At 30.1% G+C, this 25,925-nt stretch overlaps 4 protein-coding genes and 1 long non-coding RNA gene across 10 annotated transcripts; 2 read left to right on the top strand and 3 right to left on the bottom strand.

Annotated features, from left to right (window-relative positions):
- Window positions 1-65: 65 nt before the first annotated feature.
- Window positions 66-10,652, top strand: LOC126874824 (THO complex subunit 2). 3 transcript variants are annotated; one of them, XM_050637265.1, is made up of 28 exons: window positions 66-273; window positions 414-457; window positions 1,044-1,135; window positions 1,232-1,345; window positions 1,443-1,558; window positions 1,649-1,779; window positions 1,857-2,236; window positions 2,300-2,478; window positions 2,585-3,177; window positions 3,258-3,492; window positions 6,115-6,232; window positions 6,314-6,476; window positions 6,564-6,745; window positions 6,880-7,164; window positions 7,243-7,355; window positions 7,438-7,633; window positions 7,716-7,844; window positions 7,908-8,036; window positions 8,099-8,344; window positions 8,425-8,576; window positions 8,654-8,783; window positions 8,859-8,964; window positions 9,147-9,181; window positions 9,253-9,363; window positions 9,429-9,489; window positions 9,566-9,627; window positions 10,172-10,236; window positions 10,355-10,652. In XM_050637265.1, the coding sequence occupies exons 1-28, from the start codon at window positions 209-211 to the stop codon at window positions 10,383-10,385; spliced, it is 4,263 nt and encodes a 1,420-aa protein (XP_050493222.1). In that variant the 5' UTR covers window positions 66-208; the 3' UTR covers window positions 10,386-10,652. The 3 variants fall into 3 exon arrangements, with proteins under 3 accessions (XP_050493222.1, XP_050493221.1, XP_050493220.1); XM_050637264.1 differs by having other exon boundaries at window positions 67-273; window positions 6,880-7,161; window positions 8,099-8,356; XM_050637263.1 differs by having other exon boundaries at window positions 68-273; window positions 8,099-8,356.
- On the bottom strand, window positions 10,481-12,784 carry LOC126874841 (Golgi resident protein GCP60-like). 2 transcript variants are annotated; one of them, XM_050637350.1, is made up of 5 exons: window positions 12,329-12,784; window positions 12,119-12,235; window positions 11,572-12,005; window positions 11,371-11,501; window positions 10,481-11,290 (listed from the first exon to the last, which is right to left on the bottom strand). In XM_050637350.1, the coding sequence occupies exons 2-5, from the start codon at window positions 12,141-12,143 to the stop codon at window positions 10,825-10,827; spliced, it is 1,056 nt and encodes a 351-aa protein (XP_050493307.1). In that variant the 5' UTR covers window positions 12,144-12,235; window positions 12,329-12,784; the 3' UTR covers window positions 10,481-10,824. The 2 variants fall into 2 exon arrangements, with proteins under 2 accessions (XP_050493307.1, XP_050493306.1); XM_050637349.1 differs by having other exon boundaries at window positions 11,572-12,235.
- Window positions 12,785-13,359: 575 nt separating this feature from the next.
- LOC126874829 (DNA repair protein complementing XP-C cells homolog) lies at window positions 13,360-17,245 on the bottom strand. Of its 2 annotated transcripts, XM_050637288.1 has the most exons (6): window positions 17,100-17,245; window positions 15,152-16,970; window positions 14,875-15,080; window positions 14,541-14,805; window positions 14,289-14,457; window positions 13,360-14,162 (listed from the first exon to the last, which is right to left on the bottom strand). In XM_050637288.1, the coding sequence occupies exons 2-6, from the start codon at window positions 16,841-16,843 to the stop codon at window positions 13,810-13,812; spliced, it is 2,685 nt and encodes an 894-aa protein (XP_050493245.1). In that variant the 5' UTR covers window positions 16,844-16,970; window positions 17,100-17,245; the 3' UTR covers window positions 13,360-13,809. The 2 variants fall into 2 exon arrangements, with proteins under 2 accessions (XP_050493245.1, XP_050493244.1); XM_050637287.1 differs by having other exon boundaries at window positions 15,152-17,149.
- Window positions 17,246-17,491: 246 nt separating this feature from the next.
- Window positions 17,492-19,838, top strand: LOC126874864 (uncharacterized). The gene is made up of 8 exons (XR_007693048.1): window positions 17,492-17,646; window positions 17,961-18,052; window positions 18,405-18,463; window positions 18,680-18,827; window positions 19,024-19,084; window positions 19,270-19,318; window positions 19,498-19,553; window positions 19,731-19,838. It is a non-coding gene; the product is annotated as an uncharacterized LOC126874864 (long non-coding RNA).
- Window positions 19,839-20,482: 644 nt separating this feature from the next.
- LOC126874842 (carbohydrate sulfotransferase 4-like) lies at window positions 20,483-25,111 on the bottom strand. 2 transcript variants are annotated; one of them, XM_050637353.1, is made up of 9 exons: window positions 24,902-25,111; window positions 24,069-24,196; window positions 23,337-23,384; window positions 22,836-22,969; window positions 22,531-22,766; window positions 22,263-22,461; window positions 22,010-22,189; window positions 21,571-21,905; window positions 20,483-21,495 (listed from the first exon to the last, which is right to left on the bottom strand). In XM_050637353.1, the coding sequence occupies exons 2-8, from the start codon at window positions 24,186-24,188 to the stop codon at window positions 21,584-21,586; spliced, it is 1,239 nt and encodes a 412-aa protein (XP_050493310.1). In that variant the 5' UTR covers window positions 24,189-24,196; window positions 24,902-25,111; the 3' UTR covers window positions 20,483-21,495; window positions 21,571-21,583. The 2 variants fall into 2 exon arrangements, with proteins under 2 accessions (XP_050493310.1, XP_050493309.1); XM_050637352.1 differs by having other exon boundaries at window positions 20,483-21,905.
- Window positions 25,112-25,925: the final 814 nt, after the last annotated feature.

The raw sequence follows: 25,925 nt of genomic DNA on the forward strand, positions 1-25,925 counted from the left end.
ATAAGGAATAAAAACCCAATATAAGAAGCTGGAAAGTAGAAGGAAGATTTTAACAATAAGGATACCAGTCTAGATATAATATATGGCGTAAGAAAGATCGCGCCACGATAGCTTCGAGGACGCTTGCAATGGTGCAAAATGGAGTCTATTAACCTGTGATGTTGATACAATTGTTTTTAATTATAAAAAAGCTTTTCATGGAATTAAAATGGCTGGTAAAGTGTGGAATACAGATATATGGAAAGCATGGGATAAACATGGAAAAAATGATTTGTAAGTGGTTAACGTCCGAAAGTGCGTTCGATTAATATTGAATTGATATTGCATACTTCTGTGCAATTGATGGTTGCAACTTATCTCTCCTGTTTCTCGCTCTTCTGAAGAGTTAATTGTCAATTAACAACTGTTTGCAGCCTCAAGTTAATCAAGCACAAATTTAAGGAAGGCAACACTGCAGGTGAGATTATAAGAATTTCTCTTAACAGCTTGAGCCATGTTTCCACACAAAGTGACAATTTTACGCGCGCTGAAATCTATCAATGTTACACTTATCATATCATCAACGTTTCCATCTGTTTATGAAATAAACGATGTTCACATAGAAAATATTTCTCCCTGTTTGTTATCTGAGAAATATATTCCGAAAAGTAAAAATTTATGAAATGTATTTAAGCGCCAACGTTTTCTTATATCCTTTTATCTATGAATGTAAATAATTAGAGTGTGGATTTTTATGCAAATACATATCTTAATGAAAAACCTCAGTGGAAAATTGTTTTACGCATTGAATATTGTAAAAAGTAAAAGAGTTTATATATGTGAATAAAATATAATTTTGAACTATTTTGTATTTCAATCAAATTAATAAAAAGTTGATTCTCAAGTTCTTTGTTAATTTTGCATTATTTTTAATTTTGATATATGTAACTGTAAATTATAAATTATGAGGAATAGCATTTTTGAGATACATTTTACAATATATAATTATCATTTGATAGTTCTATATTTTTAACATATTTATGCGGTGTTCTCTTTAATTTTAGAATGGAGAAGAGGATTATACGAATTAATTTCAAATGGAATCCGTGGGAACATAAAAAAGGACAATGTTGTTCAAACATTAGGTGAACTAACGGTAAGATCAATGGTCAATGATAATATTACAATAATTCATTTTTACAACTATTAGTCTATTTTAGTTCTCTTTTATTTAAAATATATTTATTTGCAGAATATTGATGGAGCAATACCATCTGCAATAGTGGATATATTTACACTGATAGATGCGGAAGCACATAATGAAGAAAGGAATAATTTTTATTATCTTGTAAAAGAATCAGAAAAGGTATCATTTTATAGGATAACAAAAGTGACTGAACTACTGGCTACATATTAAGATATTTCTAATGACATAATTAATTTGTCATTTGCTTTCTATATAGTTTCTCACAGATAGAATATTGAAGGAACGTTTAGAAATTGATACATTGCAAGATGTAGGAACTTTAAAAAACAAGAATTTCCAAATCAAATTTATTAAAGTGAAAACAAAATTGTAGTATGTATTTTTTCCTATTTGTTTAAGTAAAATATTCAATATAAAAATTAAACTAATGAAGCGAAATCTATATAAAATATTTATTTACAGTTATAAACAACGGAAATTTAATTTATTTCGGGAGGAAAGCGAAGGATATTCTAAACTTATAGTGGAATTGAATCAGGAACGTCCAGAAAGTGAAGTAGCATCAATATTGGAAATTGTTAAGTCTCTTATCGGTAAAAAAATTTTGTTCCGATATATTCTGAATTGTATATTTTAAATGGATGGAACTATATGTATATCGTTCTTTTAGGATATTTTAATCTTGACCCTAATAGGGTACTCGATATTTTATTAGAAACTTTTGAGAATCGACCTCAAGATGATGCGCTTTTTATCCCTTTAATTCGGTCATATATGAGTGACCAACAGGTACTCTGCGAAGTTTTAGGATTTAAATATTGTTCAACCGTCAATGCTACTCCATTTTCATTGCAAAAAGTCACTGCACTCATGTTACAACATGGTGTTATTAAATTAGATGATATATTGCCTTGGTTGGTGCCAGATGATAAAACTATTATTAAAGAACACGAACAGGCAATGAAACAGGCGAAAGATTATGTTCGCAAATTAAGCGTAATCTCTACGAAAGACAAAGAGGACGTACCAGAGGAGAAAGAAACTCCACAGGTATCTAAACAGGTATAATTATATTTTATTAAAGATCTTATTAACGCCATTATTTTTTAAAAGGATAAATACACGAGTAATCAGAAGTTCGGGTTATGCGAAGCACTTTTAGAGACAGGAGCTTGGGAAGTAGCACAAAATTTATTCAATCGATTACCCGAACACAGTTTCACCGATCAACGTCCAATTGCATTAGCGCTGTGCAAAATGATTCAATCTCTTATCGAACCCGTTTATCGCAAGTAAATTCCATTCTAATACTTTCGTTACAGAGAATTCAATTAAACAAATTTAGAGTATGTTTTTATAGTTAAATTCTGTTACTGTACCTGCTACATTATATTTCAGAAATTGTATAATATCGCCAAAATTACAAGGTAGGAGAGTTCCACAATTAAAGAGCTCTCTTGCTCCGAAACTAATCGAGAGTCTCGAGGAGATCCACGATCAATTATTACCAATGCTTATAGTCCTTGGTCCCAATCTACATCATGATCCTGTTCTAATGTACAAAATCATGCGATTGTGTCATGCGGCCATAAAACAGTGTCCGTTAGATTCCAATAAGCAACCAATTGATAAAAATAACAATTTGTATTACGACGTGTTGACTATTCTCGATGTGGCGTTACTGCCATCGTTATCGTTTATGGACTGTAACTGTTGCGTTGCCGAAGAATTGTGGAATATCTTGAAATACTATCCATATCAAAATCGATATTGTTTGTACGCTCGATGGAAAAACGATACACCTTTGCAACATGCTGCTCTTTTAAGAAAACGAGCAGATGCGCAAAAGAAAATTAAGTCTATCATGAAAAGAGTGAGTAAAGAAACCATAAAGCCCGTAGGGAGGTCAATAGGCAAACTTACACATTCTTCGCCCGGTGTATTGTTCGATTATATTCTTATACAAATCCAATTGTATGATAATCTTATAGGTATGTAAATAATTTTATGATACATTCGTAAACTTGGAGATTTTCATTTTAAATAATTTTTACTATTTCGTGTGTTACAGGACCTGTTGTAGATTCCCTAAAATATTTGACTAACATTTCTTATGATGTACTTGGTTACTGTCTTGTGGAAGCTTTAGCTGGTGCTGACAGAGATAGGTTTAAACATGATGGCACCAGTATATCTCTTTGGCTCCAATCCCTTGCTTCGTTTTGTGGAGCCATATTTAAGAAGTATAATATTGAACTTACTGGTTTGCTGCAGTATGTAGCTAATCAACTTAAAGCACAAAAAAGGTACGTTGTATATAAGAAACTAATTTCTTTTCAGTTAGTTTGTAACTGTCTAGATTTTGTACAAGTTCTCGTTCATTTTTATGATGTAATAATTACTTAATTGAATATTGAGTATAATGCGGGAAGTTCAGAAATTTTTAAGCTAATTAAGAATAATTATCATTAATGTGATATTCTTAATCCCTTTTTGATTTTTCCTAATGTAGGATCTTACTACAATTAGTTTATATAAAATGGATTAAACAGATATTGGTTAAACAGGAAACAATACTTGTTTAACGTGAACTAAATACAATAACGTACTATAATCAAGACAACTAAATAGTTAATTTGCAACTCTCGTCAGCACGGTTCCAACGCTCTGTCTCACGCGGACTACACTCTTTCGACAACGCAATTCGCACTCTCTGACTTCTCGATTCACATTTTCTGACTTCTCAACTAACACTGACTGTTAATTCGTCTTTCTCCCTTAGCATCCCTTTGTCTTTTCTCTAAGCCCCACTACGCACGTGTTCTGTAACCGCTCGTGACCAGGGTCATGCCCCCGTAACTATTCGATTGACGGACCGGCGATACATTGATGAGCCTGTCGGCACTTAGGTTTTCTCGCGACATTGTTTATGGTTTGCCTGATATCTCTTAGGCCTCTCATCCACGATACTACATTAATAAATTACGAGCTTTTTTCCGTTAACAACAGAAAGCTTTTACTAAATATATGTTATGCTCTTATGGCTCATACACTTGAATACATAGAAATTATCAATTGTATTTCAATTCTGCTTAAGATTTATCCAGACAAACAGTGTATTTCTTAAATAGAGAGTTTCTTTAAACATGTGTGATTTAGTACCACGTGTAATATGGCAATAGAGATATTCGAAAGAAACCAAAAAGATTTAGATACGAATTTTGATGCACTGTTTGTAATTTCAGAATAATTATTGCTCACAAAACATGAAAAAAATTCAATCGAATTGTAACAAATATACTATGAAGACTTTTTAATTGCAATGAACATACATACACTATCATTCTGCCATAATAGTTCCTAAATGGAAACATCTAGTATCACTGAGTAAATAAAATTTACAAACTTTTCATTGCAATGGAACTTTACCAATGATGATTCCAAACGTGTGGCAATATAAGATTCTCTCTTCATTTTTTTAAAACGTATCTTTGGTTGTAATATATTTTCGTTTTTTATATATTGAGCTACTTAAAATTCAATAAAAATACAAATAATTGAAGAACAGTGGATTAAATTTTATGGATTTTATTCTGCACTTCTGTATTAACAATCCATTATTGCAATATTTTTACGAAATGCGAATTTTCTATTTTGGTATAATAAGATATAAATGGTTTTTGGCATATACGTTCATATACATTTTATTGATAAAGGAAACTGAAAAAATGACTAAAAACAGTTGTGGGAAAGGGAAACATAGATACTGAATACTGAATCAACCTGTGTAAGTAAAAGATAAATGGATAGGAAAATGAAACACCTTAGCATCGAACATTATAATTTGCAAACAAATATAAAGATCATAGAGAAACTCGCATTTATAATATATTAAATACAATAATTTAAAATTCTATTACTGATAAAAAGAGAGCTATACACCGTAAAAATATCAATTATCTTAAGATGTCAACAACATGGAATAATAGTATTTGATAGAAATGTTTGATCAAAGATATCTAAGTAGAACAAGAGCTGAAAAAGCTACTGAGTTCAGATTTAAAGAATACAATTAGTGAGAAATATTGCCACTAATGCTATGAAAGCCTAGAAGGACAAGGTAAATACTGAATATTTGTTGTAGTAAAACTTGCTTTGGTATTTATTTAAGAGATTTTAATATTGATAAAGCATGTTGCAAACATATTAAAATATTTCGAATTGTACTTTTTCTTCCTAGATATTAAAAAGTTTGTAAAAAAAGAGAGAAATATTAAAATTTTAATTAATGGACAAAAGGCTTTGGATAATATAATTTGAACGGAACAGATATAGAACAAAAGGTGATAAAGGCTAAGCAAATGTATGAATCTCTGCAATAAAAAGTATGAAATGAGGATTCCTTATAATAGTTTTCAAAGGAACAGTAGAGATGTTTATTGTAAAATACAACACTAGATATATTAAAAAAAGAAAGAATTAACACAGATTATAAATCTGTCATACATTAAAAAATAGCATTATTAGTAGATTTGTATTTTGTAGAAAATACGGAGACAGGATTTAAGTCTTATCGCTATAGATTTAAAAATGAAGGAAAAAGAGAAAAATTATTTGATAATTTTTAGATATATAAGTTCATTTATATTATAACATTATATAAAAATCTCATAACTGTTAAAATTACGCATATATTCTCTTACGCAATAATCTCATTTCTTATGTTTTCATTTATCATATTCCAATTTTTATTTTTAAAGTTATTTAAAAGTATTCGTTAGCAATCATTTTTATTCGTAAAGTATCGATAGTAGTATTCGTAAAGTATCTTGCATAATAATGCCTACGAAAACCGCGTAATATTGCGCAATGGGAATAATAAACTTGAGATAAATAATAGTTATTTTATTGCTCACTTTTATTTTCAGCCTAGATTTATTAATATTGAAAGAAATAGTACAAAAGATGGCGGGTATCGAAGCCGCTGAGGAGATGACTTCGGATCAGTTAGATGCCATGGCAGGTGGAGACTTATTAAAAAATGAAGTAATTTCATTAATATATTTAATTACACTATACATAAACATCTATTATAAAGATGTTTTACAATTATACAAAATGTTCCAGGCTGGCTACTTCAGTCAAGTACGCAATACAAAGAAATCATCGCAACGTTTAAAAGAAGCTCTAGCTGAACATGATCTTGCTGTAGCACTATGTCTTTTAATGGCACAGCAAAAACACTGTGTTGTGTATAGGGAAACAGATAAATCTCATCTTAAACTCGTGGGTAAGCATTATAATAATATTTTTAATATTTTATTCTCTTAATATTTACAAAAAAATTTATTTGCAAATTGTGTACTTAAAATCATAGGAAAACTATATGATCAGTGTCAAGATACATTAGTTCAATTTGGTACTTTCTTGGGATCCACTATGACAGTAGATGAATATGTAGAAAGACTTCCCTCCATACATTCTATGCTCCAGGACAATCATATACATTCTGATGTCGCATTTTTTCTTGCAAGACCAATGTTTGCACATGCCATTAATGTAAGTTTCTTCTTGTATAATAAATATTACAATTGTATATGAGAAAATAGTGATTACATTAATCAATAAAGATATAATCACCAATTTAGGAAGTATTGTTATTGAACAGATCTAATTTTACATGTTGTTCTCAGATTAAGTATGATGCCCTACGTAAAGCTGATCCAAATTACAAAAAGATGTCAACTGCTATGAAGCAAGCAAAGTACGCAGAAGCTGCACAAGCAGTTATGGCACCTGTTGCTCAGTCAGTCAGACCTTTACATCCATTGAAAGTATGGGAGGATATCTCGCCACAGTTCCTGGTGACATTTTGGTCCTTATCTATGTACGATTTGTATGTTCCTGTGGAGAGTTACCAGAGAGAAATTAACAAATTAAAGCAACTCGCGGCACAAAGCGCCGATTCCAAAGATGTGGTGTGTTAATACCTTTTCATTCTAACAGCGATTTTTATAGTTCGCTTTTAAATTAATATACCTTTTTCTTTTTTTCAGAATGTCAGCAAGGGAAAGAAAGAGCAAGAAAGATATACAACTCTAATTGAGAAACTACAAGATGAAAGGAGAAAACAGGAAGAGCACGTTGAAAAAGTATTTGCATATCTAAGGTAAAATTTGTTCAATTTAATATTTATATGCTCTGTGGAAAAACTTTTTAATAATATTGTTTTATTAATATCACTTTATTAGACAAGAGAAAGATACATGGTTTTTATCTCGAAGCGCAAAATCAGCGAAAAATGAAACGATAACGCAATTTCTACAACTGTGTCTGTTTCCTCGATGTACATTTACAACCGTGGATGCCATGTATTGCGCCAAATTCGTTCATACTATACATTCTTTAAAGACTGCGAATTTTTCAACCCTTCTTTGCTATGACAGAGTAAGTGTATACTTTATTAGAAATTTACTCACTTTATGTATTACATATTGCATTATTTATCACGTAATATTTAATCTTATAGCTTTTCTGTGATATAACATATTCAGTTACCTCATGTACCGAAAACGAAGCGAATCGTTATGGAAGATTTTTATGCGCCATGCTGGAAACGGTAATGAGGTGGCACTCTGAGAAAGCCATATTCGATAAGGTATATTATTTTATAACATACTCAATAAATCCAGATGATTTTATATGTTTATCTTTCTTTTAGGAATGTAGCAATTATCCGGGATTTGTAACAAAATTTCGAGTTAGCAATCAATTCTCTGAAGCCAATGATATGGTAGGATTTGAAAATTACAGACACGTGTGTCACAAATGGCATTACAAAATTACAAAGGTAATGGTTTTATGTGATAAAATTCTTTTTTAACTGTAGATTAATATGCATCATTTATACAGGCGATTGTAGTTTGTTTGGATTCTAAGGACTACGTACAAATAAGAAATTCCTTGATAATATTAATAAAAATATTACCACATTTCCCTGTTCTGGCAAAATTATCTCAAATTCTTGAACGTAAAGTAGAAAAAGTGAGAGAGGAGGAACGTGGACAACGCCAAGATTTGCACGTACTAGCAACGTCGTACAGTGGCCAATTAAAAGCCAAAACTCCAAACATGATTCGCGAAGCAGATTTTCATCACGTAGGGGATAAGGTCTGCCTTATTTTTATTTCATTTTTATTTTCCTTACTTAAAAATCAATTTTTATATTTATCTAATAGACTGGGAAAGCACAAGATACTTCAAATAGTGATAATTCGGATAAAGCTGGCGATGGAATATCGAGTAAAGAAATTACAAACGGCGACTCTAGGATAGAGAAAGAGAGTAAGGATCAACGAGAAAAACGAAGTGCATCGAATCAATTGCATCAGTAAGTCGAGCGACACATATTTCAATTTTTACTTCGAAAATAATCAGAAGATTTTACCGAACTTTTATTAAATATAGTGACAGCTCGGAAAAAATTAGAAAAAAAGAAGAAAGCAAGGAAAGTTCTGAAGGAAAAGATAAACATTTAAAAAAGGACGAGATTAAGGAAGAGGACACAATAGATAAAAAAGACCGAAAATACTATAAAGTAACTATAAATTGGTTGAAAAATTATTCTATATAGTATAATAAGTGCATTGTCATGTCATTAATTTAATTACAGGAGGAACACTATTACGGCAGTGGTGTAGATAATTTAGACCGTGACCTTTCTAGTGTATCAAATAGTAGTGCTAGTTCTGGACCCACGCAAGATGGATCTGATAGAGGTTTGCATTAAAAAGTTCTAAATATTGCCATTACATTAATATCTTTTAGAGAATATAAAGTTGTGTCAACTGCTGACACAATAAAAGAAAGTACTTAGGCAAAAAATACGTGTATTACATATATATATATATATATATTCCAATTTATTCCAAATTACAAAACCGATAATCTTTAATTTCAGATGCCAAAAGAAGAAAAGTTGAGAATGTACAAAAGGTGAGAATTATTAAATTTTACAATAATATTTTTCCTATATATTTGTGTAATTTGATTTTTAATGTTAACAGGAGGGTAGACGTGCTGAGGGAAGTCTTGACAAAAAAGAGCGCTCGAGTAAAGGCAAAATAAGGGACGAACAGAAAGAATTGCGCAGAGAAAAGAAATTTGCACGAAAAAGGGTATGCCTCAAATTTTTAATAAATGACACATTAATAACATATTCTAGTTTTTTCGTATCTTGCAGGATAGGACAGACGAATCAGCAGTCACGACCGAACAGAAAAGAAGAAAAGATGATGAGAAAGGTAAACATTTTTTCAAATAATATAAAATCTGTTCTAACATCAATCTCTTTATATAAATAATGAGGATGGTTTTCAGCAAAAGGAACACATCAAAATGGTGATATCCCGGAGCATAGGGAAAAACATCATTATAACAAGGTTAGTAATTCTAATTGAAATTTTTCACTATTCATGTATCGAAGATATAAGAAATTGTATCTTTATTAAGATACATTCGAATAATTTCGAATACTTCATTCGTATTATATTCGATTGAATAGATTTTCTAAGGTATTTGCGTATTGTTGAAATGGTCATAAGTAGGTCATTACTTGTCTTTCCCATATGTACAGAAAACATAAAGAACTTGAAAGAGACTTGCGTGTAACAGTCCTATTGATAGAAACGTAGAAGATAACACATTTCGTAAAGAACGTGCCACACTTTTTTTTCGTAAATCCCGTTACATCAGTCTTACATTTTGTCCTAAACATTTCTGCCCATAAATTAACTTTTTAATCATTTTTCTAACACTATTCCTTGACCCCTTAGTTGATAAAGACGTCCGCTTCGAGTACATTGAAAAGACGAAATGGGAGACAATAGCAAAGACCAGAAAAACTAGGTGATACTATCAAATACCCAAACGCCAATTGCAGGATAGCATGGCATTCAGAAGATTCATATGAGAATGTATTTTCAGGAAAAGTCACCCTACACAAAGGAACGTACTCATGAACGGGAGGGCCGCGAAAGCCGGGACAAACAATATCCTTTGACGATACATATTAATAGGCAGAGAAAATATCGCAGTTAATAACATAAGAAAATTTCCATTTTCAATTATTTAAAAAAATAGAGAAATATGATCCTTAATTTTGAGTACTAGGAGAAGTTCGGATCCCAAACGAAGATGATGTACAACAATGGAAAAAATTTGACTTAACATTTTATATACTACGTTTGGTGTTGCATGTAATTAAGGTAGAATTCAAATAATAAAGAAAAAAGATAGCGAATAAATTGTATATTATATTAACGTCCAATTTTATAAAATAAAGTAGGTAACAAAAGCACTTTGGTACATGTTCTATTCAGTCTTAAATTTGTACATACGATTCGAATTTTATATAATTTATAATAGGACTTATCGATCACCGCAATAAAAATTCATTGATGCGGCACTTGTTTCATTCATTATTGTTCCCGATTCTTCCTTAATAATCGAGAAGAAATATTACGTTTCTTTCTGTATAAAAAAAATCAGCATAAATATTTTATTATACAAATTACATTCATATATCTTTTTTTCGGTTTTTTTCATTTTACTTCTATTAGATTACTGTAACTATAATATCATGGAGAGTTGTTGATGAAATTATAATAATACTGATCCGCTTTCAAACTTTCTTCCTCTAGACGTTTAAGTCTCATCTTCGCATCCTGGAGAATATCTTCCGTTGAACTACTTTCGCTAATAACTGTATTTGTATTAACAGTTTGAGTTGGAACTTCTATGTTAATGGGTCTTAATGAACGTATTCCTTCTACTTGTTGAGACAACTGAAGAGCCCGTTGTGTTATCTGTTCTATTCTTAATTGTTGATCTTGGATAAGAGCATTTAATTCTTCCTTTTCTCTAGTAAGAACCTCAATTTTATCCTCTTGTTTTATATCGTTTACAATATCTGTTTGTATTTCAATGTTTCGTAAATAATGATTAGATGATTCTACCAGATCTTCAGTTTGTACACCTTTCTGATCACATGTTTTTTTTAATTGTTCTTCTAATTTTTTATGGTCATCTTGCTCCCTTTGCAATCTATGTAAATCAGAATGTGTAATAACAAAAAAGAAATTGTTAATTTTATGAATATTAATGTTATAAATCATATATTATACCTATCTGCTTCTTGTAACAACAATCTTTCCTTTGATGTTAATTCCATTTCTTTTTGCAAAACTTGTCGTTCATTATTTTGCCTTCTTTCTTTTAGTTGTTTTTCTTTCAAACTCATATTATGCATAATATTCTATAAAAAAGATTTATATTTTGTTATTTTATTTCAGTTGAACTAATTATAGAATAAAAATTTGTATTACCTGAACTTGATGCAATTTTATATTTAATGTTGCAAGTTGTTGCTCAATGAACATTGCCTGTTCTTTTAACATCATTTCTCTCTTGCGCAGCTTATTGTCGACTATTTGTTTGTGCATGGATATTTTCCTTTTCAATGCAACTAATTTTTCTACATATAAACTGTGAGCTTGCCAAGAAAATTCAGTTTGCGTGGACTCATTGCAAAGAGATATATTTTCTCTTATAGGCACATCATTGTGTATGTTATAGGAAAACATAGTTATACACTTTAATATGCATAAAAGCAAAGGCATATCATTTTCTATGTACTGCGATATAACATACTGTCCTTTAGGATCATGCGGATTGATACCTAATGTTTCCAAAACATGTAATATATAATCACTTTGCAATTTTTCATTACTCTCCTCCTTGCTGCCATCGGTTTTTTGAACTGTCTTAGTAGAAAAGTTAATTAACAGAGGTGCTTCACTAGCAAATACAGATAGTGTGTATGCGTAATTGTGATTAAATAAATATTCTGCTACTAGTAAATCATAAACGTACTGTTTCGCAGATTTGGGCTCATCATTTTTTAAAACAACATCTTTGTTTTTTAATGCATTTATTAAATTTTGACGAAGATGCGTTCTTATGTTTGATATTATCCCACATTTTTCAAACCTTGAAACATAAAACCAAATAATAAAATACGAGTTATTATTTATTTAACCTTAAAATTTCTTCGTAGTAATTTTCAAATTTTATAAAACTTACCATTTGTACAAAGTAGAATAATATTCTGGGTCCATATTACATTAAAAATCTGAAATAATTATTATAAAAGCTTCTCTATAAAAGACTCAATTTATTTATTATTTAGTAAACGCTGTTGTATATGTATACAAAGTTTATATCCCATATGTTATATATCGATCTGTCGATAATATTCAAATAATAACGGTTCTAAAGCGATAAATACAACATTTATATAAATATATATTAATTTATTACGCATATAGTTCTTCAAAAATTGCTTACATTTATGTACATTCTATAGGAATATCCTATATAAATTAAGTATCATAATTATACAGCGGATTTTTATGCAAATTCGTATTTTTGAGAATATAATTATAAAAGTAGAACCTCGTTGGAAACGTTCATACTATGTGCATTCTGCGCAATTTTGTACTTTCAAATATTTCTTACAGATTTCCTATAGATGTAAATTTCTTACAGATGCATAAAAATCCGCAATCTAATCATAATTATCATTAATACACTAAATTAAATGGATATTTATGTATATTCAACCAGTAAAACAACCCGCAAAATGATCCTTAGCGTACAAATAAAATGGAATTTGATGCGTCCGAAGAATACTATTTAATCTGGCTCAACTGAACTGTTACATGCAAGCTTAGAAACAGAACATTTTGTTTCGAAATTTACATTGTTGTATAATATTTAATCAGGTTGATATATAATGTTAATGGACAGTAATTAAGTAACATTATAAAATAATAAATTAATAATTCTATAAAGTATGATACATTTCAAAACATGTAAAGAAACTAAACATTTTTTATTAAATTAAATCAATATTAAATAAAACGCCTGATTTTCGGCGTTCGCCGGAAAAAGTTCTTGACGTCTCGATGTCAAAGTCTACAATGGCACATGAAATGGATGACGTCTCTCAGACGTCATTGTATGCCAAGGGGTTAACAATATCTTAAAAAAATATAGAAACACTAGCTGCATATATTATAGCAAAATACAATCTGAAAAATATCAAACGAAAGTACATTTGAAAGACATATATATTAAAATTTTGTACAAGTTTCATTTACAAAAATCTATCTCGCACGATTGTTTATAATACTGAAATAAATATAATAGTAATAGCTGCCTTATTATTAGTTTATTATCATTAATTTATTATTATTAATATTAGTTGCCGATTTTGTTTTTTCCATAAACTCGTATCTCGTTGGTAATCGCTTTCTTATGGGCAAACCTTGAATCAGTCTCTTCCAATTTCCATAAACTCGTTTCTCTTGATTTCTTTAGTTCGCTTAATTGCCTCAACTTGTTCAACTTCCCAAGCTTCTCGTAAAACATCTTCGTATTCAGAAAAGATTATGTTCTTACTTGAAATTATAAGTAGTAACGAAATAATAAGTTGCATCATTCCTGTGATGTATACATTATTAAGATTTTTTACAAAATGATTTATAATTTCGTTTTACGGTTTAAAATATTTTAGTCTTCTTTACTTCTGTTTTCTTATGTTTCGTCCGTTTATTAGTTGTCGATTTTGTTTCTTCCGTAAACTCGTATCTCGTTGCTAGTCGCTCTCTTATAAGCAAACCTTGAATCAGCCTCTTCCAATTTCCGTAAACTCGTTTCTCTTGCTTTTCTTTAGTTCGTTTAATTGCTTCAACTTGTTCAGCTTCCCAAGCTTCTCGTAAAGTATCTTCGTATTCAGAACAAACGACGTAACCTTCGAGTGCAGGAACAGCACCCATACTTCCAAAATTAAAGCCTACTACAGCTGGTGCACAATCAATGTTAAGCTTCCGTGCTATTCGATTCAATCCTGGAACTACATCATGATACACATATTAGTCTTAGTTTTCCATGTTTATCAATCATTTCAATCATACATTTGCTGGTACATTTTTATACATATGGTACGTAATATGTATCAATTAATTCCTTAAGAACTTACGATTTATATGAACGGTGCCTTTTGGAAGCATACGTTGTTTAAATAAATCAACATTTCCATACTCATTTCGTGGAACAATACCATCCTTGGCTACTGGTGGTTCATATTCCATAGTTTGCCATTCACCAAATAATTCCAGTGGTGAGTCCTTAATTTTCATTCCCGAAAGCTATTGTAATTAAATTATTTTACAAATTTGATTATTACAGAATAAATATTTACGAATGAAGAGATTGAAATAGTTATATATACTTTATCGTATTTTGGACGAGCTTTGACTATTTTATAGGCCTCTTGATTTGGTTTTACTACTCTGGCTTCTTTTAGCCAAGTTTCTCTTGAACGAATAGTATGTACACAGTGGCGAGAGTAAATGGCTTCACCAGTAGAAGTATGTCCTAAGGGCACACAATCCGGAGGATACAATGCTTCAAATTTGAGTAAATGTCTTTGAATAACGTACAATGGATGACCTTTGATCTCGCTAAGCGTTCTAGGCAAAGGCTGCTCCAACTCCCTAGAATAAATGAAACTGTCAGATAAAGAAGTATTGTGATAAGTAAAAATATTTAAATATATAAAATACCTTTGTAATAGCATTTCATCTTCAGCTCTAGAAATAGCAGTATTTTTTTCTTTCCAATAAGACAAGGTTTCAAGCCACCATTTTTCATCAACTCGTTGCTTACGTGTGACTGTAAGCCATTGTGCACAGTAGCGTCTAGTCACGTCTTTTATTAAACCTTCAGAATTCCAAGCTACTACATACAATACAGGCTTTGTTGCTTTTTTCTATAACAGAGTGCAATTGTTATTACCATACTTCAGTAGATATAATATGAATTGGTTCATAAATTACTTACATATATTTCAGATATGCAATGGATTTTTTCATCCAATACACTTGTACAAATCCAACTTTCTTCTGATTCTAAATATATTTCAGCCCAAATATCTTGCCTTTCCTTTGTTTTGTTTGTTTGATCTTCACTATCAGAGGATACTAATTTTCTGTTTTTTTTAATAGTGTTCTTAGAACTTTGTGATGCCTCTTCTTTATCATTACTCTTCCTCACTGAACGTTTTGGTTTTGGTTGAAATTCTGCTTCAGAATCTGTTGAATCTTTTTCTATATAATATTTTGATTTTGTGCCATCAACCTTTGAAGACAAGTCTGTAGACTTTCTTGCTTTATTATCTTCAAAATTGATATTAACTTTCCGAGATCTTAATTGTCTTAAACTAGACATACTCTTTTCCTGTTCTGCAGATCTAGATTCATCTTTTTTTTCAGTACTTTTAGTATTTGATTTTTTAGTTGCTTTGCTTTCACTGTTAGAGTCTTTACTAGTATCAGATTTGTTTTTGCCCTTATAAGTCTGCAATTTCGAATGTAAAATTTTAGCTGCTCTTTTTTTGGCTTCTGCATTAGCATTTTTTTTGGCCTCAGAACTATTTTGAATTACATTTGTTTTATCAGAAGCTACCTCTTTTTCTTCCTTTTTCTTTGAACTTCTCTTTTTAGTTACATTAGATTTATCTTTCCCCGCAGTTTCCGGCTCTTTATCTAATTTAAAAAGTGGGTTATTACTATATATCCGATGAGGAGGACAAAGAGAGATAACCAATCTACAATTTAACCCCAATGCTCTCAATGTAGCAACGTATAATAATATCAATTCTTTATAGTTAGAAACTTTCTTGTCTTTCAATATTTTCAATAAAGTTTCTTTATCTATTTGTTTATTACCATTACTTACAACAGGCTCAAATGTAAATACATGTATAAACCACTTTGTAAACTTTTCTAGATATATGAGATCAATTCTATCTTTTGGATAATTTGAAGTAGAAATCAATGATAATACACCAGCCATTATTTCAGGCTGATTTATCTGATCATTTAAACGAAAGCCATAAGCCAACCAACAAAGCAATCCTACTTTCTCTACTAATATCTGAGCATCTCTTAATCGTTTCTTCAAGATTGCTTTCAAATCTGGCTTCCCCTTCTTCTTTCTGTTAATCATTAAACAAGTACCTGGTAAAACAATCTTGACACCATCTTTTGGAATAGTGTATTCATTAGGAGGCTCAGTGTCTTCCTCGTTCTTTATTATTGCATCTTCAGAGCCTTTTTTGAAGAGTGAACCTATACTACACTCACCTTGGAGCAAAAGTTCATTTATTTCATTAGACGATGTAGTATCTTTTACCTCTTTTTTTACTTTTTGTCCTTTTTCCTCTTTTTCTTGTAATATGGAATGGTCTGAATGTGATTCTTTCTTTTCAACGTTCTCATCGTTCTGTTTAAATTTTTGCGAATATTCTAAGTTTTTCAAGACCTGAGTGAAAAGTTCGATATTGTCTGTTTGACTGACATCCTCGAGATCCTCGTCATCGGTGCTCTCATCTTCAGTGTCAATCCGATCCTCAACCTTCGCAGCATCAAGCTTCTTTTTCGCGAAGAAACTAGAATTCAAATTAATTTTCTGTGGATCAACCAGAAACTCATTACTGCTATCAGAACTGTCGTCTTCTGATAAACCATTCATTTCAAAAACGCTTTAAAAGCAAAAATTTTCCTTATTACGAATTAATTTCTTGCCAACGTCTTGTATCACATTGCAACAGTTTCTTCGTTCCAAAATGTATGAAATCATGTCTTGTTTATTATATTTACTGAAATCACAATTATAAATAGAATTTTCAATACCAACAGTGATATCATGCTTTTATATTGTGAAATTATTTTTATTTATTGAAATGTTATCTGAGTACATAAAAGATTACAGATAAATGCGTATGTACCTAACTCATATGCGCATATACGTATATGCACACAAGCCCAACAAAGTTTGAGAAAAACTTGTGTCCGTATCTAGTATTATATGAAATACATTTTCTATCCTTGAGGCCCTATCCCTTTTTGCAAATTCATTATCATTATTTACTAGTAATGAATAAATTAAAATTTATTAATTTCTTTTCAAAAAGGTATTCAGTAGATTTCGGTAAAAGAATTGAGAAAACTATTGTATTTTATTAGATTTCCTCCACTTAAATAAATATACAAAATCTGAGAATAGTTAGTCAATCACATAAATCGAAAATCTGGTTATTAAAAAAGAACAATATTAAACATATTTTTATTAATTCAAAAATTTCCTATCTATTTTGTATGTGTATATAAGATTCAAAAAATATCTGTAACGGTTTACTATATTTCCATCAGAGGGCATTTTTGATATATCGATAGGTCACTCTTCAAAATAAGTGAACCTAGACCATAAATTCTATTTAAACTCTGTCGCAGGGACGCTTCTCCTTCATTTTAGATTTCGTCGATAATGGTGAGGTAAGAGTATTTTATATTTTATATAATCCACAGTCATCACGTGCATCGTTACGAAATATCATACAAATACGACATTTTTCAAGCAACAGATATTTCAGCATATCATTTACCATTATATTTTCTTTAATTTGCTATTGCTTCCTCAGAATTTTGATTTTATATTTTATGTGATGATACGTAAATAGTCTCGTTCGTATGAGTATTTCTTGATTACAACCTAGAAATACGACTCTGAATATTTTAACCTGTATTCGATTGATTTTCCTGATTTAATTTAATGAATCATTTGGAATTCGATTTATTTTTTCTTCTAGAGTTAGTTTAAAACGTTAAAATTAGTCAGAAACGTGCTTTGGATGTCCTCTTGCTGATCAACTTTAGTTTCGGCTTGTTTGCAAGTTTTCTGGTGAGTATTATTTCTTTAAAACAAGTTTAACAAAGTATTTATTTCAAAAATAGAATATCTATTTTTAATTTTATTGCATTAGCTTGGTGTCTGCTGTGATTTTCAATTTTCACTTCATTCTTCTCTAGTTATTTTTCAGTAATTTTCTGAATTTTTATTCTCACGTTAGATCATCTCAGATTAATTTTTCGAACGCGAATTTCATTAAAAGTTAGTATTTTATATGATGACATGATACTGCCCCAGTCTGAGTATTATATGAGCGATTCAGTTTCCTGAAGAGATTTATAAAAATATGTATTCAATTTATTTAATTGAGAAGTATGTAAGTTGAGTTTGTTTTTCTTTCTAGGGAAAAAATGCAAGAAATAGAGTTGCAATACATTGTAATAAATTCCATTGATAATCTTGGTAAGTTTTTCTTAAATAGAGTAAAATGTAATTTTAAATTAAATCTTTTTTTTTTATGATTTATTTGAATGAAATATGATGATTTATATAGACCGCCCCGGTCAAGCAGAAATATAATGTAGATATTATGAATCTGAATATATATTATATCAAATATGATTTTTACTCGTAATCTTTAATAAGAAATATATAACAATATCTGTTTACTTATTTCAGATGCAAACAATGAAAATGGTTGAATATGTATCACACCTATAATAATATAATATGTATAGTATATAAATAACTATGGGATAAAGAAGATATATAACATGAAATAGGAAAAAATTTAAACTTTGAAAAAGAAAAGAAAGATATTAGGAAGGTAATTTAAAAGCAGTTTATTTTACAACATAGGCATAAAAGTATTACAAAAATGTTCTATGATGAGTAATTTAAAAGTTATCCCTGTCTTACATGCAAATATGGAGATATTCTTTCACTGATATAAGAATTTAATATTATGAAGTTTTGCTAGTAATGTATTTTAATTATGATTAATTCGAATTATTACTTTGCAGGAAAGATGTATTCATGAAAACAATAATTAAACCATGGAACCTTTTTTTTAAAGATAGGAAGGTAAATAATTTTTTTATTAATAAATATTTCCAAATTGCAATAGTTTCTTTATGATGATATTTGACAAGCATATGTCTGAGTAAATTTGATGTTACTTTTTTTGCTGATTACAATTTATTATTGCAATTAAGTTGTAAAATATATATTTTTTAATTTAAAAAGTCTAACATCTGTTTTTTTACCAGATTTTATAATTTACTTGAGCATGATGTGTATCATTACTTTTTCAAACAGGTGAGTAACCGTATAAAAAGAACATAATTTTATTAGGAATTAAGATGATGATCTAATAATATACGCTAATATGATTTATTATAAAATGACTATATCTTGCCCTCACTGAATTGCAACTTTAATTTATGCAATTTTAATATAAATATGTTGATTTTAAAAAACTTATTTTTTGTCCATAGGTGTTTTGCACATATATTAATTACAAAGTTTAATACCAGAAGACAAATAATAAAAGGTATAGTATGTTAAATAATTAAACAAAAAAAATTCAAATTCAGTTACTATAGTGATGCTTTTAATATACGCTATGAGCTTTAGTGATAATTAGTTTTTTCCACTGAATTTGAACTATATATATATTTTAAATTATTTAATGATATAAAACCTAATGTATTATTAATTTTTGTTTTAGATAAACTTGGAAGACGGGAATTGAATACCAATACGGATTTGTTCTTAAACTAATTAAGTCACATGTATATATACCTTTTATGAATATATACGATTTTCTAACTAAAAACTTTTGTTCTTATATGTATATATTTCTCTACAATTTATACAATACAGTAAGAAAGATAGAAGGATAGATATATCTTCCACTACTTACTTTCATCATAGTTTATTATTAGTTTTCCTTACATTACCTTATAAAAATATTTATACACTTACCACAAAAACCTTTTATGCATACATTGTACGTGTTATATAAAACGTCTTGAAATAAAGTTGGGTAGGCTGATTAAGATTTCCTGTTTCATTAATAAAAGATGTATGATATATGTCACATGTGAATGATATTGTAAAGTAAAACAAAGATAGTTCGGACTAGATGAATTATTTTATTGTTAAACACAAATTCACAAAAAGCCACTGCTGCTGTAAATTCAATTAAATGCTAGTAAGATAATTATGGTAGAAAGTAAGATGATTAAAACTGAAGAAATATTGAATGATCCGATATATAATTTGAGGGAATTTACATAATGAGTATTTGTTAATTTAAACATGAGTTTAAGTACGCCTATAATTACAAAGTACTCATTTGTTCATATATTTTATGTTGAGCACTTGTACTTAACTAACGCTAATGGGCAATTGCTTTTGTAAATTGCTTACTTTGCAAACATAATTATTGCAGAATTTACATATTCAAAGATAAACAAGTATAATGTACACATTTATTAAAAATTCATGTTAATAGCTATATAATACATTGAGTAAAAAATATACAATTGATAAGATAGTAAATATAATCTGATAGCGATTCGAATAAAAGTTTGTGATTTCACAATTTTTTACGAAATTATAGGTAATTAACTAATGCAAATATAACACTACCATCTATTTTTGGCTTCAAGGCCGGTTACGTGGAAACTATTCTCAAAGAAAAATATTTCAGGCATAATAAAACAATGGACACACCAATATTTAACTAGTGCTGATTATTTACAGATTTATCTTGTTTTCGAAATTTCGATCTTACACACTTTTTTAAGAAACAATAACAATATCAGAGTGTAAGACAGAAGCAATAACAATTGTAAATCGAGAGTATTAAAATTTGGCCCATTTACATAACCGGTATTGCAAGTAAAACAATTGCATATATGCATTCTCGAAAGAACTAAAATTACGCAGTAAAATAATGTATTAAAGTAAGACTTTTATCGAAGACCCAATAAAAAGTAACGTTTTATGCAAATGTTTGATATTTTGATATTTTTTTCTTTCTTTAATATTTCAGTGGAAAATCCTAATGTGTTATGGTTACATTAATATCAAGATCGCGACGTTTAAAGTTTGAATTCTAAAAAAGATTATTATTTAGGTTCGTTTAATATTTGCGTTGATATGGATGTTTCCTTGTTGTGTACCAGGGTTTTAGGAACCTCTAATCCTCGCACCTAATACACTGGTCTAAGATTCTAGATTGAGACTGTTCTTTCTGAAGAGCACTTATGCATCTCTTAAATTTTTTAAGGAACAAGTTTCACCATTGGTCTTATGAGGTCCAATAATTTGCTATTTTTTCATTGTTCTTTTTTTTTTTGTTTTTACTAATCTAAAACAGATCAGTAAAGGCAATTGATCATAAGAGTTCATAAGCGCTTGTCTAGACAAGCTATCAGCACCACCTTTTCAATGTGAATGAGGGCACTTGTGATAATTTCGGTAATCTGTGCAAATAAGCTAAGAATTATAACCACTCTACACAGTAATAGTTACATACAGATACTAGACATTTATCGTACACTATGCCACATGTCATAATTGTAGTTGGTAGTCGGTGAGAGGATCGAAATCCTTTTGGTGGCTGGAGTTTGATGCCATAACGTATCCCCACAAACGCATTGCAGCCGCACACACTCTTTGTATCTCGTCGACTTCCTCGAAATCAAGATCTGTTCGCCAATGAAAGGGTGCCACTTTCGAATTTCGAAAAGTGCTCGAGACACCACCCACGTCGTTCTTTGTATGAGTATCTAAAAACTTCTTCACGTTCATGTGAAAGTCCAAGCCGTAGAAATTGTACAGTTCCTTCACGTGTCTATAGGGGTCTACAGATAAGTCTTCGTAACGCACCACCCTGTTAAATAAAAAAAATGTTATTTTGGAATATTTATAGAATATTTGTCATTGTGAATGTAGTTAATTAACGTAGATAATATTCGTTGCGAAAGAGAAGTATACCTAAAGGTACGTGGATATTTTTTTATTAGTCGAACAGCTGCACTGAAGTCTGAAACCATGTCTGCACATACTAATGCAGGGTTAGAACAATCTGGTTCGGTCGGGCACCATTCTCGATGCTTTCTCGATTGTAAAATTCCTCTTGGATCGCGAATCAATAGAACTAAACGTATTCCTAAACTGAACAAATTATTGTTTTGAGGTTTGTCGCATTTATACTATTAATTGAAAAGAAATTGAGCTGCGTTCTTACTCTTCTTGCTCCAGGAGTTTTTCTGCAGCGCGCAATCTTAAACGGACAATTTTCATCGATTGAAAGGGGAATAATTTACAAAATTTCGAAACGAATCGTGGGTCCCAACAAATTTTTTTGTGAATTTGACACTGTTTCCATAGATGAGTATTATGATTGAAGACCCAAGGATGCGTTTTACCATAATCCAAGTATCGATCTAAGAATATTTTTTTAGATAATTATACTGAGAAAATACTTATCTGTATTATGTAACTTAAATACCTACCAAGATTACTAAAGTCACATCTTAATAATGCTTCCAGGTTGCTAAGAGCTTCGTCAGCAAGTGGTGGCCCCCTAATTTGTACAATTCCAAAATCAAGAAGAGGTTCATAGTGGTAAAAATTGGCCGGATGTGCGTTGATCACATCTCCAAAAAACGTACTACCACTTCTCCAGCTTGTTAAAATCACACTTCTCATGGGTCTCCCTCCTTTTTCTAATACTAAGTCTTCTAGCTTACTACAAGAATTATTATATAATCACAGGGAAAGTTTCGTATATTAACTCTAGAAATGAAAATCAATGTACCTAACATTAACTCCATATTTTCCATTGGGATATTTGTACCCTTCCATCTCTCTTTCAATTGCTTTTCTTTGTTGATCAACAACTTCTTGTATTTCAGAAAGTGTAACATTTTCAATGGACCCTCTAAAATATGCCTATAAAGCACACATAATTTATAATTAAAGTTTTTTTCCGTTTATACACTTTACATCCACACAATGCAAACAAAAATAATAGGGTATTTTTTGTAATTTCTGTCCCCGTTACCATATTAAATGTGTTAATTGTTAATCTCTTATTGTGACTGAAAGGATTAATCTCAAGATAAATATTCACTTACCTGAACATATCAAACATAAAAGAAAGAAAAGAAAAAAATAACAATTACTTTAAATTCTATTTATCACTTTTGACATTTTGCTTTAAATGTCCTTTTATTTTATACAATGGAAATCAGCTTGTAATACATATTCTACTGAACAAAACTGACAGTTTATGTAAATCTACGTGCATTCTGCTTACCGTTACTGGATCTTGAATTTTGATGATGCGTGGCCTTATTTCCACATCCTATATTGAAGAAAATATTGATAGTTTAGCATACTGAAAGTGCATAGTATATTGTGAACACGATAATGCTGCTGATGTAACCAGGACAATATCTTTCTCCCTCTTTCATTATATAGGTAGTGCATTAGTATCCAAAATATGCTAGTAGCGTGAACAGAGTTCCATGTACATTGTAAAAAGAAAATTAAAAGTGCAAAGAAGGATGTCAATTTGTGCGAAACATGCAAGACATAAAAAAATCATAAAAGAATAGAAAGCTTCATTACTCATATATACACATATTTTCCTTATAGCCATTTTTCCATAAGTAATCATTCCAAACTTGTATTACTTTGGTATAAAAGAAATTGTGCATTAATATATAATGACTGTAGAATATTAAAATATTTACAGTGTTTTTATTAATTTTTTGTACAAGATTAATATCACATTACCCTAATGATTTATTAAGCAGAATATTTTCAGTGTGTATCTTATCTAATACTGCTTGAACCAAAAAAAGAGGGAAGGAAATGGTGGAAACAGGGAGAAAGAGAGCTGGTAATTGTTTGCAATGGTTTGACAGCTCATTGTTAGTGTACGAGTGGAAAAAAGTTAGGTGCAAAAGTTAGACTTTACCGTCAGAAAGAGCGTGTTTGGCGTGACTCAATTTAGAGCAATCCCCACCTCCGATTTTTTACTGACCGATATCACCGGCTGCAGTCGATGCTCAAGGTAGCTGCTGTAGCGTTGATTAAATGCTAAGAAGAAGATGCAAATGGACGCCAGGCCTATTAGACCATAGAAGCTCAGTCGTTTTGACATCCTTGGTCCTATGGAAATCACAAATATCTTTGTAGCACTGTAGTACGAATGGAACATTGAATGTTTCTTGATTACGACTTTTGCTCATTAATGATATCACAAGTTGTTATCTTATATTTATAGATATAAACACTAGTATTTCATATGTCATACACACTTAAATTCTAAGCACAAATGTACATGTATAAGCTATACTTTTATCTTTTATTTCCAGTACAATTATGATAGTTGAATCTTATTACAGTGTTAATGAAATTTTAAAATGGCTTCTATAACACAAATAAGATATTCATAAGAGATTTCTACAACTGTTTAAATATTTTCACAAACAATTATATCTTATCTTAAAACTAATAGCAACAATAAGAAGCAAAACAAAGTGGAGCTAATATCTATACGAGAATTATGTTAAGTAGAAATTTCACCTACATGGTTAAAGATCATTAAATCGCATTAAAAGGCCAATTAACGTCGCGTAAATGATTCGGATGATTTGTTATCAAGTCGTATTTCATTAACAAAAGTTCCAAATCCGTGGTAATATTTTTATTAATATTCTATGGCAGAGAATGACTACTCCGTCGAACGATGTTGTGATATAAACAGCTGATGTAGAATAAATTCCAAACAAATATCAGCACCGAAATAAAACGCCAGACATGTTAATGATTTGCTGCACGGTCAAAATGGTTCTAACAACAGCGAGATCTCACCTCGGGATCAAACAGTTCGTTGCATTTGGACACTTCCAGCTGTGAGTTATGTGACTGTCGAAAGACCTCACGTTTTTCTTAACATCTTAAAGTAGCGACGGGAAGCACACGACCAACGTGTAACGTTCATCGTGGTCCACTGACGCAAAAAGGCCCGTATTGCGGCTAGCATAAGGTAACCACATGATCCACGGGTTCACGTGTATGTAGGATCTAGTAGAGGCAGATAGCGATAGCGTCGAGTTCAATATATAAATATATACTTACACTGGTTTATGAAAATATTTGAACATTTACTACATAATACTTTTATGTCCATATTGTACGTGTTACATAAAAATATAAAATATTATGTTATTTAACGTAAAACGCTATATAAAATATTTTGAAATTTGAAACCATTAACACTAATGAGATAAAACTGTTGTGATTATATTGTACAAATTTGAAGCTAGTCTGAGAGTGTATATAGAAATTACAAGATTATCTACTGCATTATTCAATTAGTAAAAAATTAATATATAGCAGTACGAACAGCCACCTTACGCACATAGTAAGATAAATACATTTAAGATAAATAGTCCTAATAAATACTGAAATTTATTAAAGCATAATTTTCTGAATATCTTGTAATTTCTCCGTATATTTTCAGATTGATTTCAAGTTTTACTAATATAATCATGATAGCTGGATCTTATAATAGTTTTAATGAAATTTTAAACTTTCCTATAACACACATATGTAATTATATCCATAACAGACATCTACAAGTATTCGAAAACTTTGTGAATTCGTGCATTTTTAAATCCGAATGAAATTCAATACACAAGTTTTATTTCATAACTGTAAATTTTTATGCAAATAATTATTTTTATGAATATAATTAAATAAATGGAATTTAGGTAGGAGATTGTTTTATCCACTAAATATTGTAAAAAGTACTATACTTTGGGCGTTTTATATATCTTTGCATATTATGAACTTTCTGTGTATTTTTATATTTTTCAATTTCCCATAAATGCGT

This window comes from Bombus huntii, chromosome 16 (assembly GCF_024542735.1).
Source record: "Bombus huntii isolate Logan2020A chromosome 16, iyBomHunt1.1, whole genome shotgun sequence".
NCBI classification, from domain to species: domain Eukaryota; kingdom Metazoa; phylum Arthropoda; class Insecta; order Hymenoptera; family Apidae; genus Bombus; species Bombus huntii.

Bases quoted from the DNA above. Each gene is read 5' to 3' on its own strand.
- LOC126874842 (XM_050637353.1), bottom strand. From the start codon at position 24,188: ATGTCAAAACGACTGAGCTTCTATGGTCTAATAGGCCTGGCGTCCATT. The intron at 22,970-23,336 runs GTAAGCAGAATG...TGTGCTTTATAG, and splicing joins AAATTCAAGATCCAGTAACG to GCATATTTTAGAGGGTCCAT. The intron at 22,190-22,262 runs GTAAGAACGCAG...TAATTTGTTCAG, and splicing joins AAACTCCTGGAGCAAGAAGA to TTTAGGAATACGTTTAGTTC.
- LOC126874824 (XM_050637263.1), top strand. From the start codon at position 209: ATGGCTGGTAAAGTGTGGAATACAGATATATGGAAAGCATGGGATAAA. The intron at 274-413 runs GTAAGTGGTTAA...AACTGTTTGCAG, and splicing joins AAACATGGAAAAAATGATTT to CCTCAAGTTAATCAAGCACA. The intron at 8,357-8,424 runs GTCTGCCTTATT...TTTATCTAATAG, and splicing joins TTCATCACGTAGGGGATAAG to ACTGGGAAAGCACAAGATAC.
- LOC126874829 (XM_050637288.1), bottom strand. From the start codon at position 16,843: ATGAATGGTTTATCAGAAGACGACAGTTCTGATAGCAGTAATGAGTTT. The intron at 14,458-14,540 runs GTATATATAACT...TAATTACAATAG, and splicing joins CTCGTCCAAAATACGATAAA to CTTTCGGGAATGAAAATTAA. The intron at 14,163-14,288 runs GTAAGTTCTTAA...ATCATGATGTAG, and splicing joins AGGCACCGTTCATATAAATC to TTCCAGGATTGAATCGAATA.
- LOC126874841 (XM_050637349.1), bottom strand. From the start codon at position 12,363: ATGGACCCAGAATATTATTCTACTTTGTACAAATG. The intron at 11,502-11,571 runs GTAATACAAATT...TCTTTTTTATAG, and splicing joins TAAAATTGCATCAAGTTCAG to AATATTATGCATAATATGAG. The intron at 11,291-11,370 runs GTATAATATATG...TGATTTACATAG, and splicing joins TTGTTACAAGAAGCAGATAG to ATTGCAAAGGGAGCAAGATG.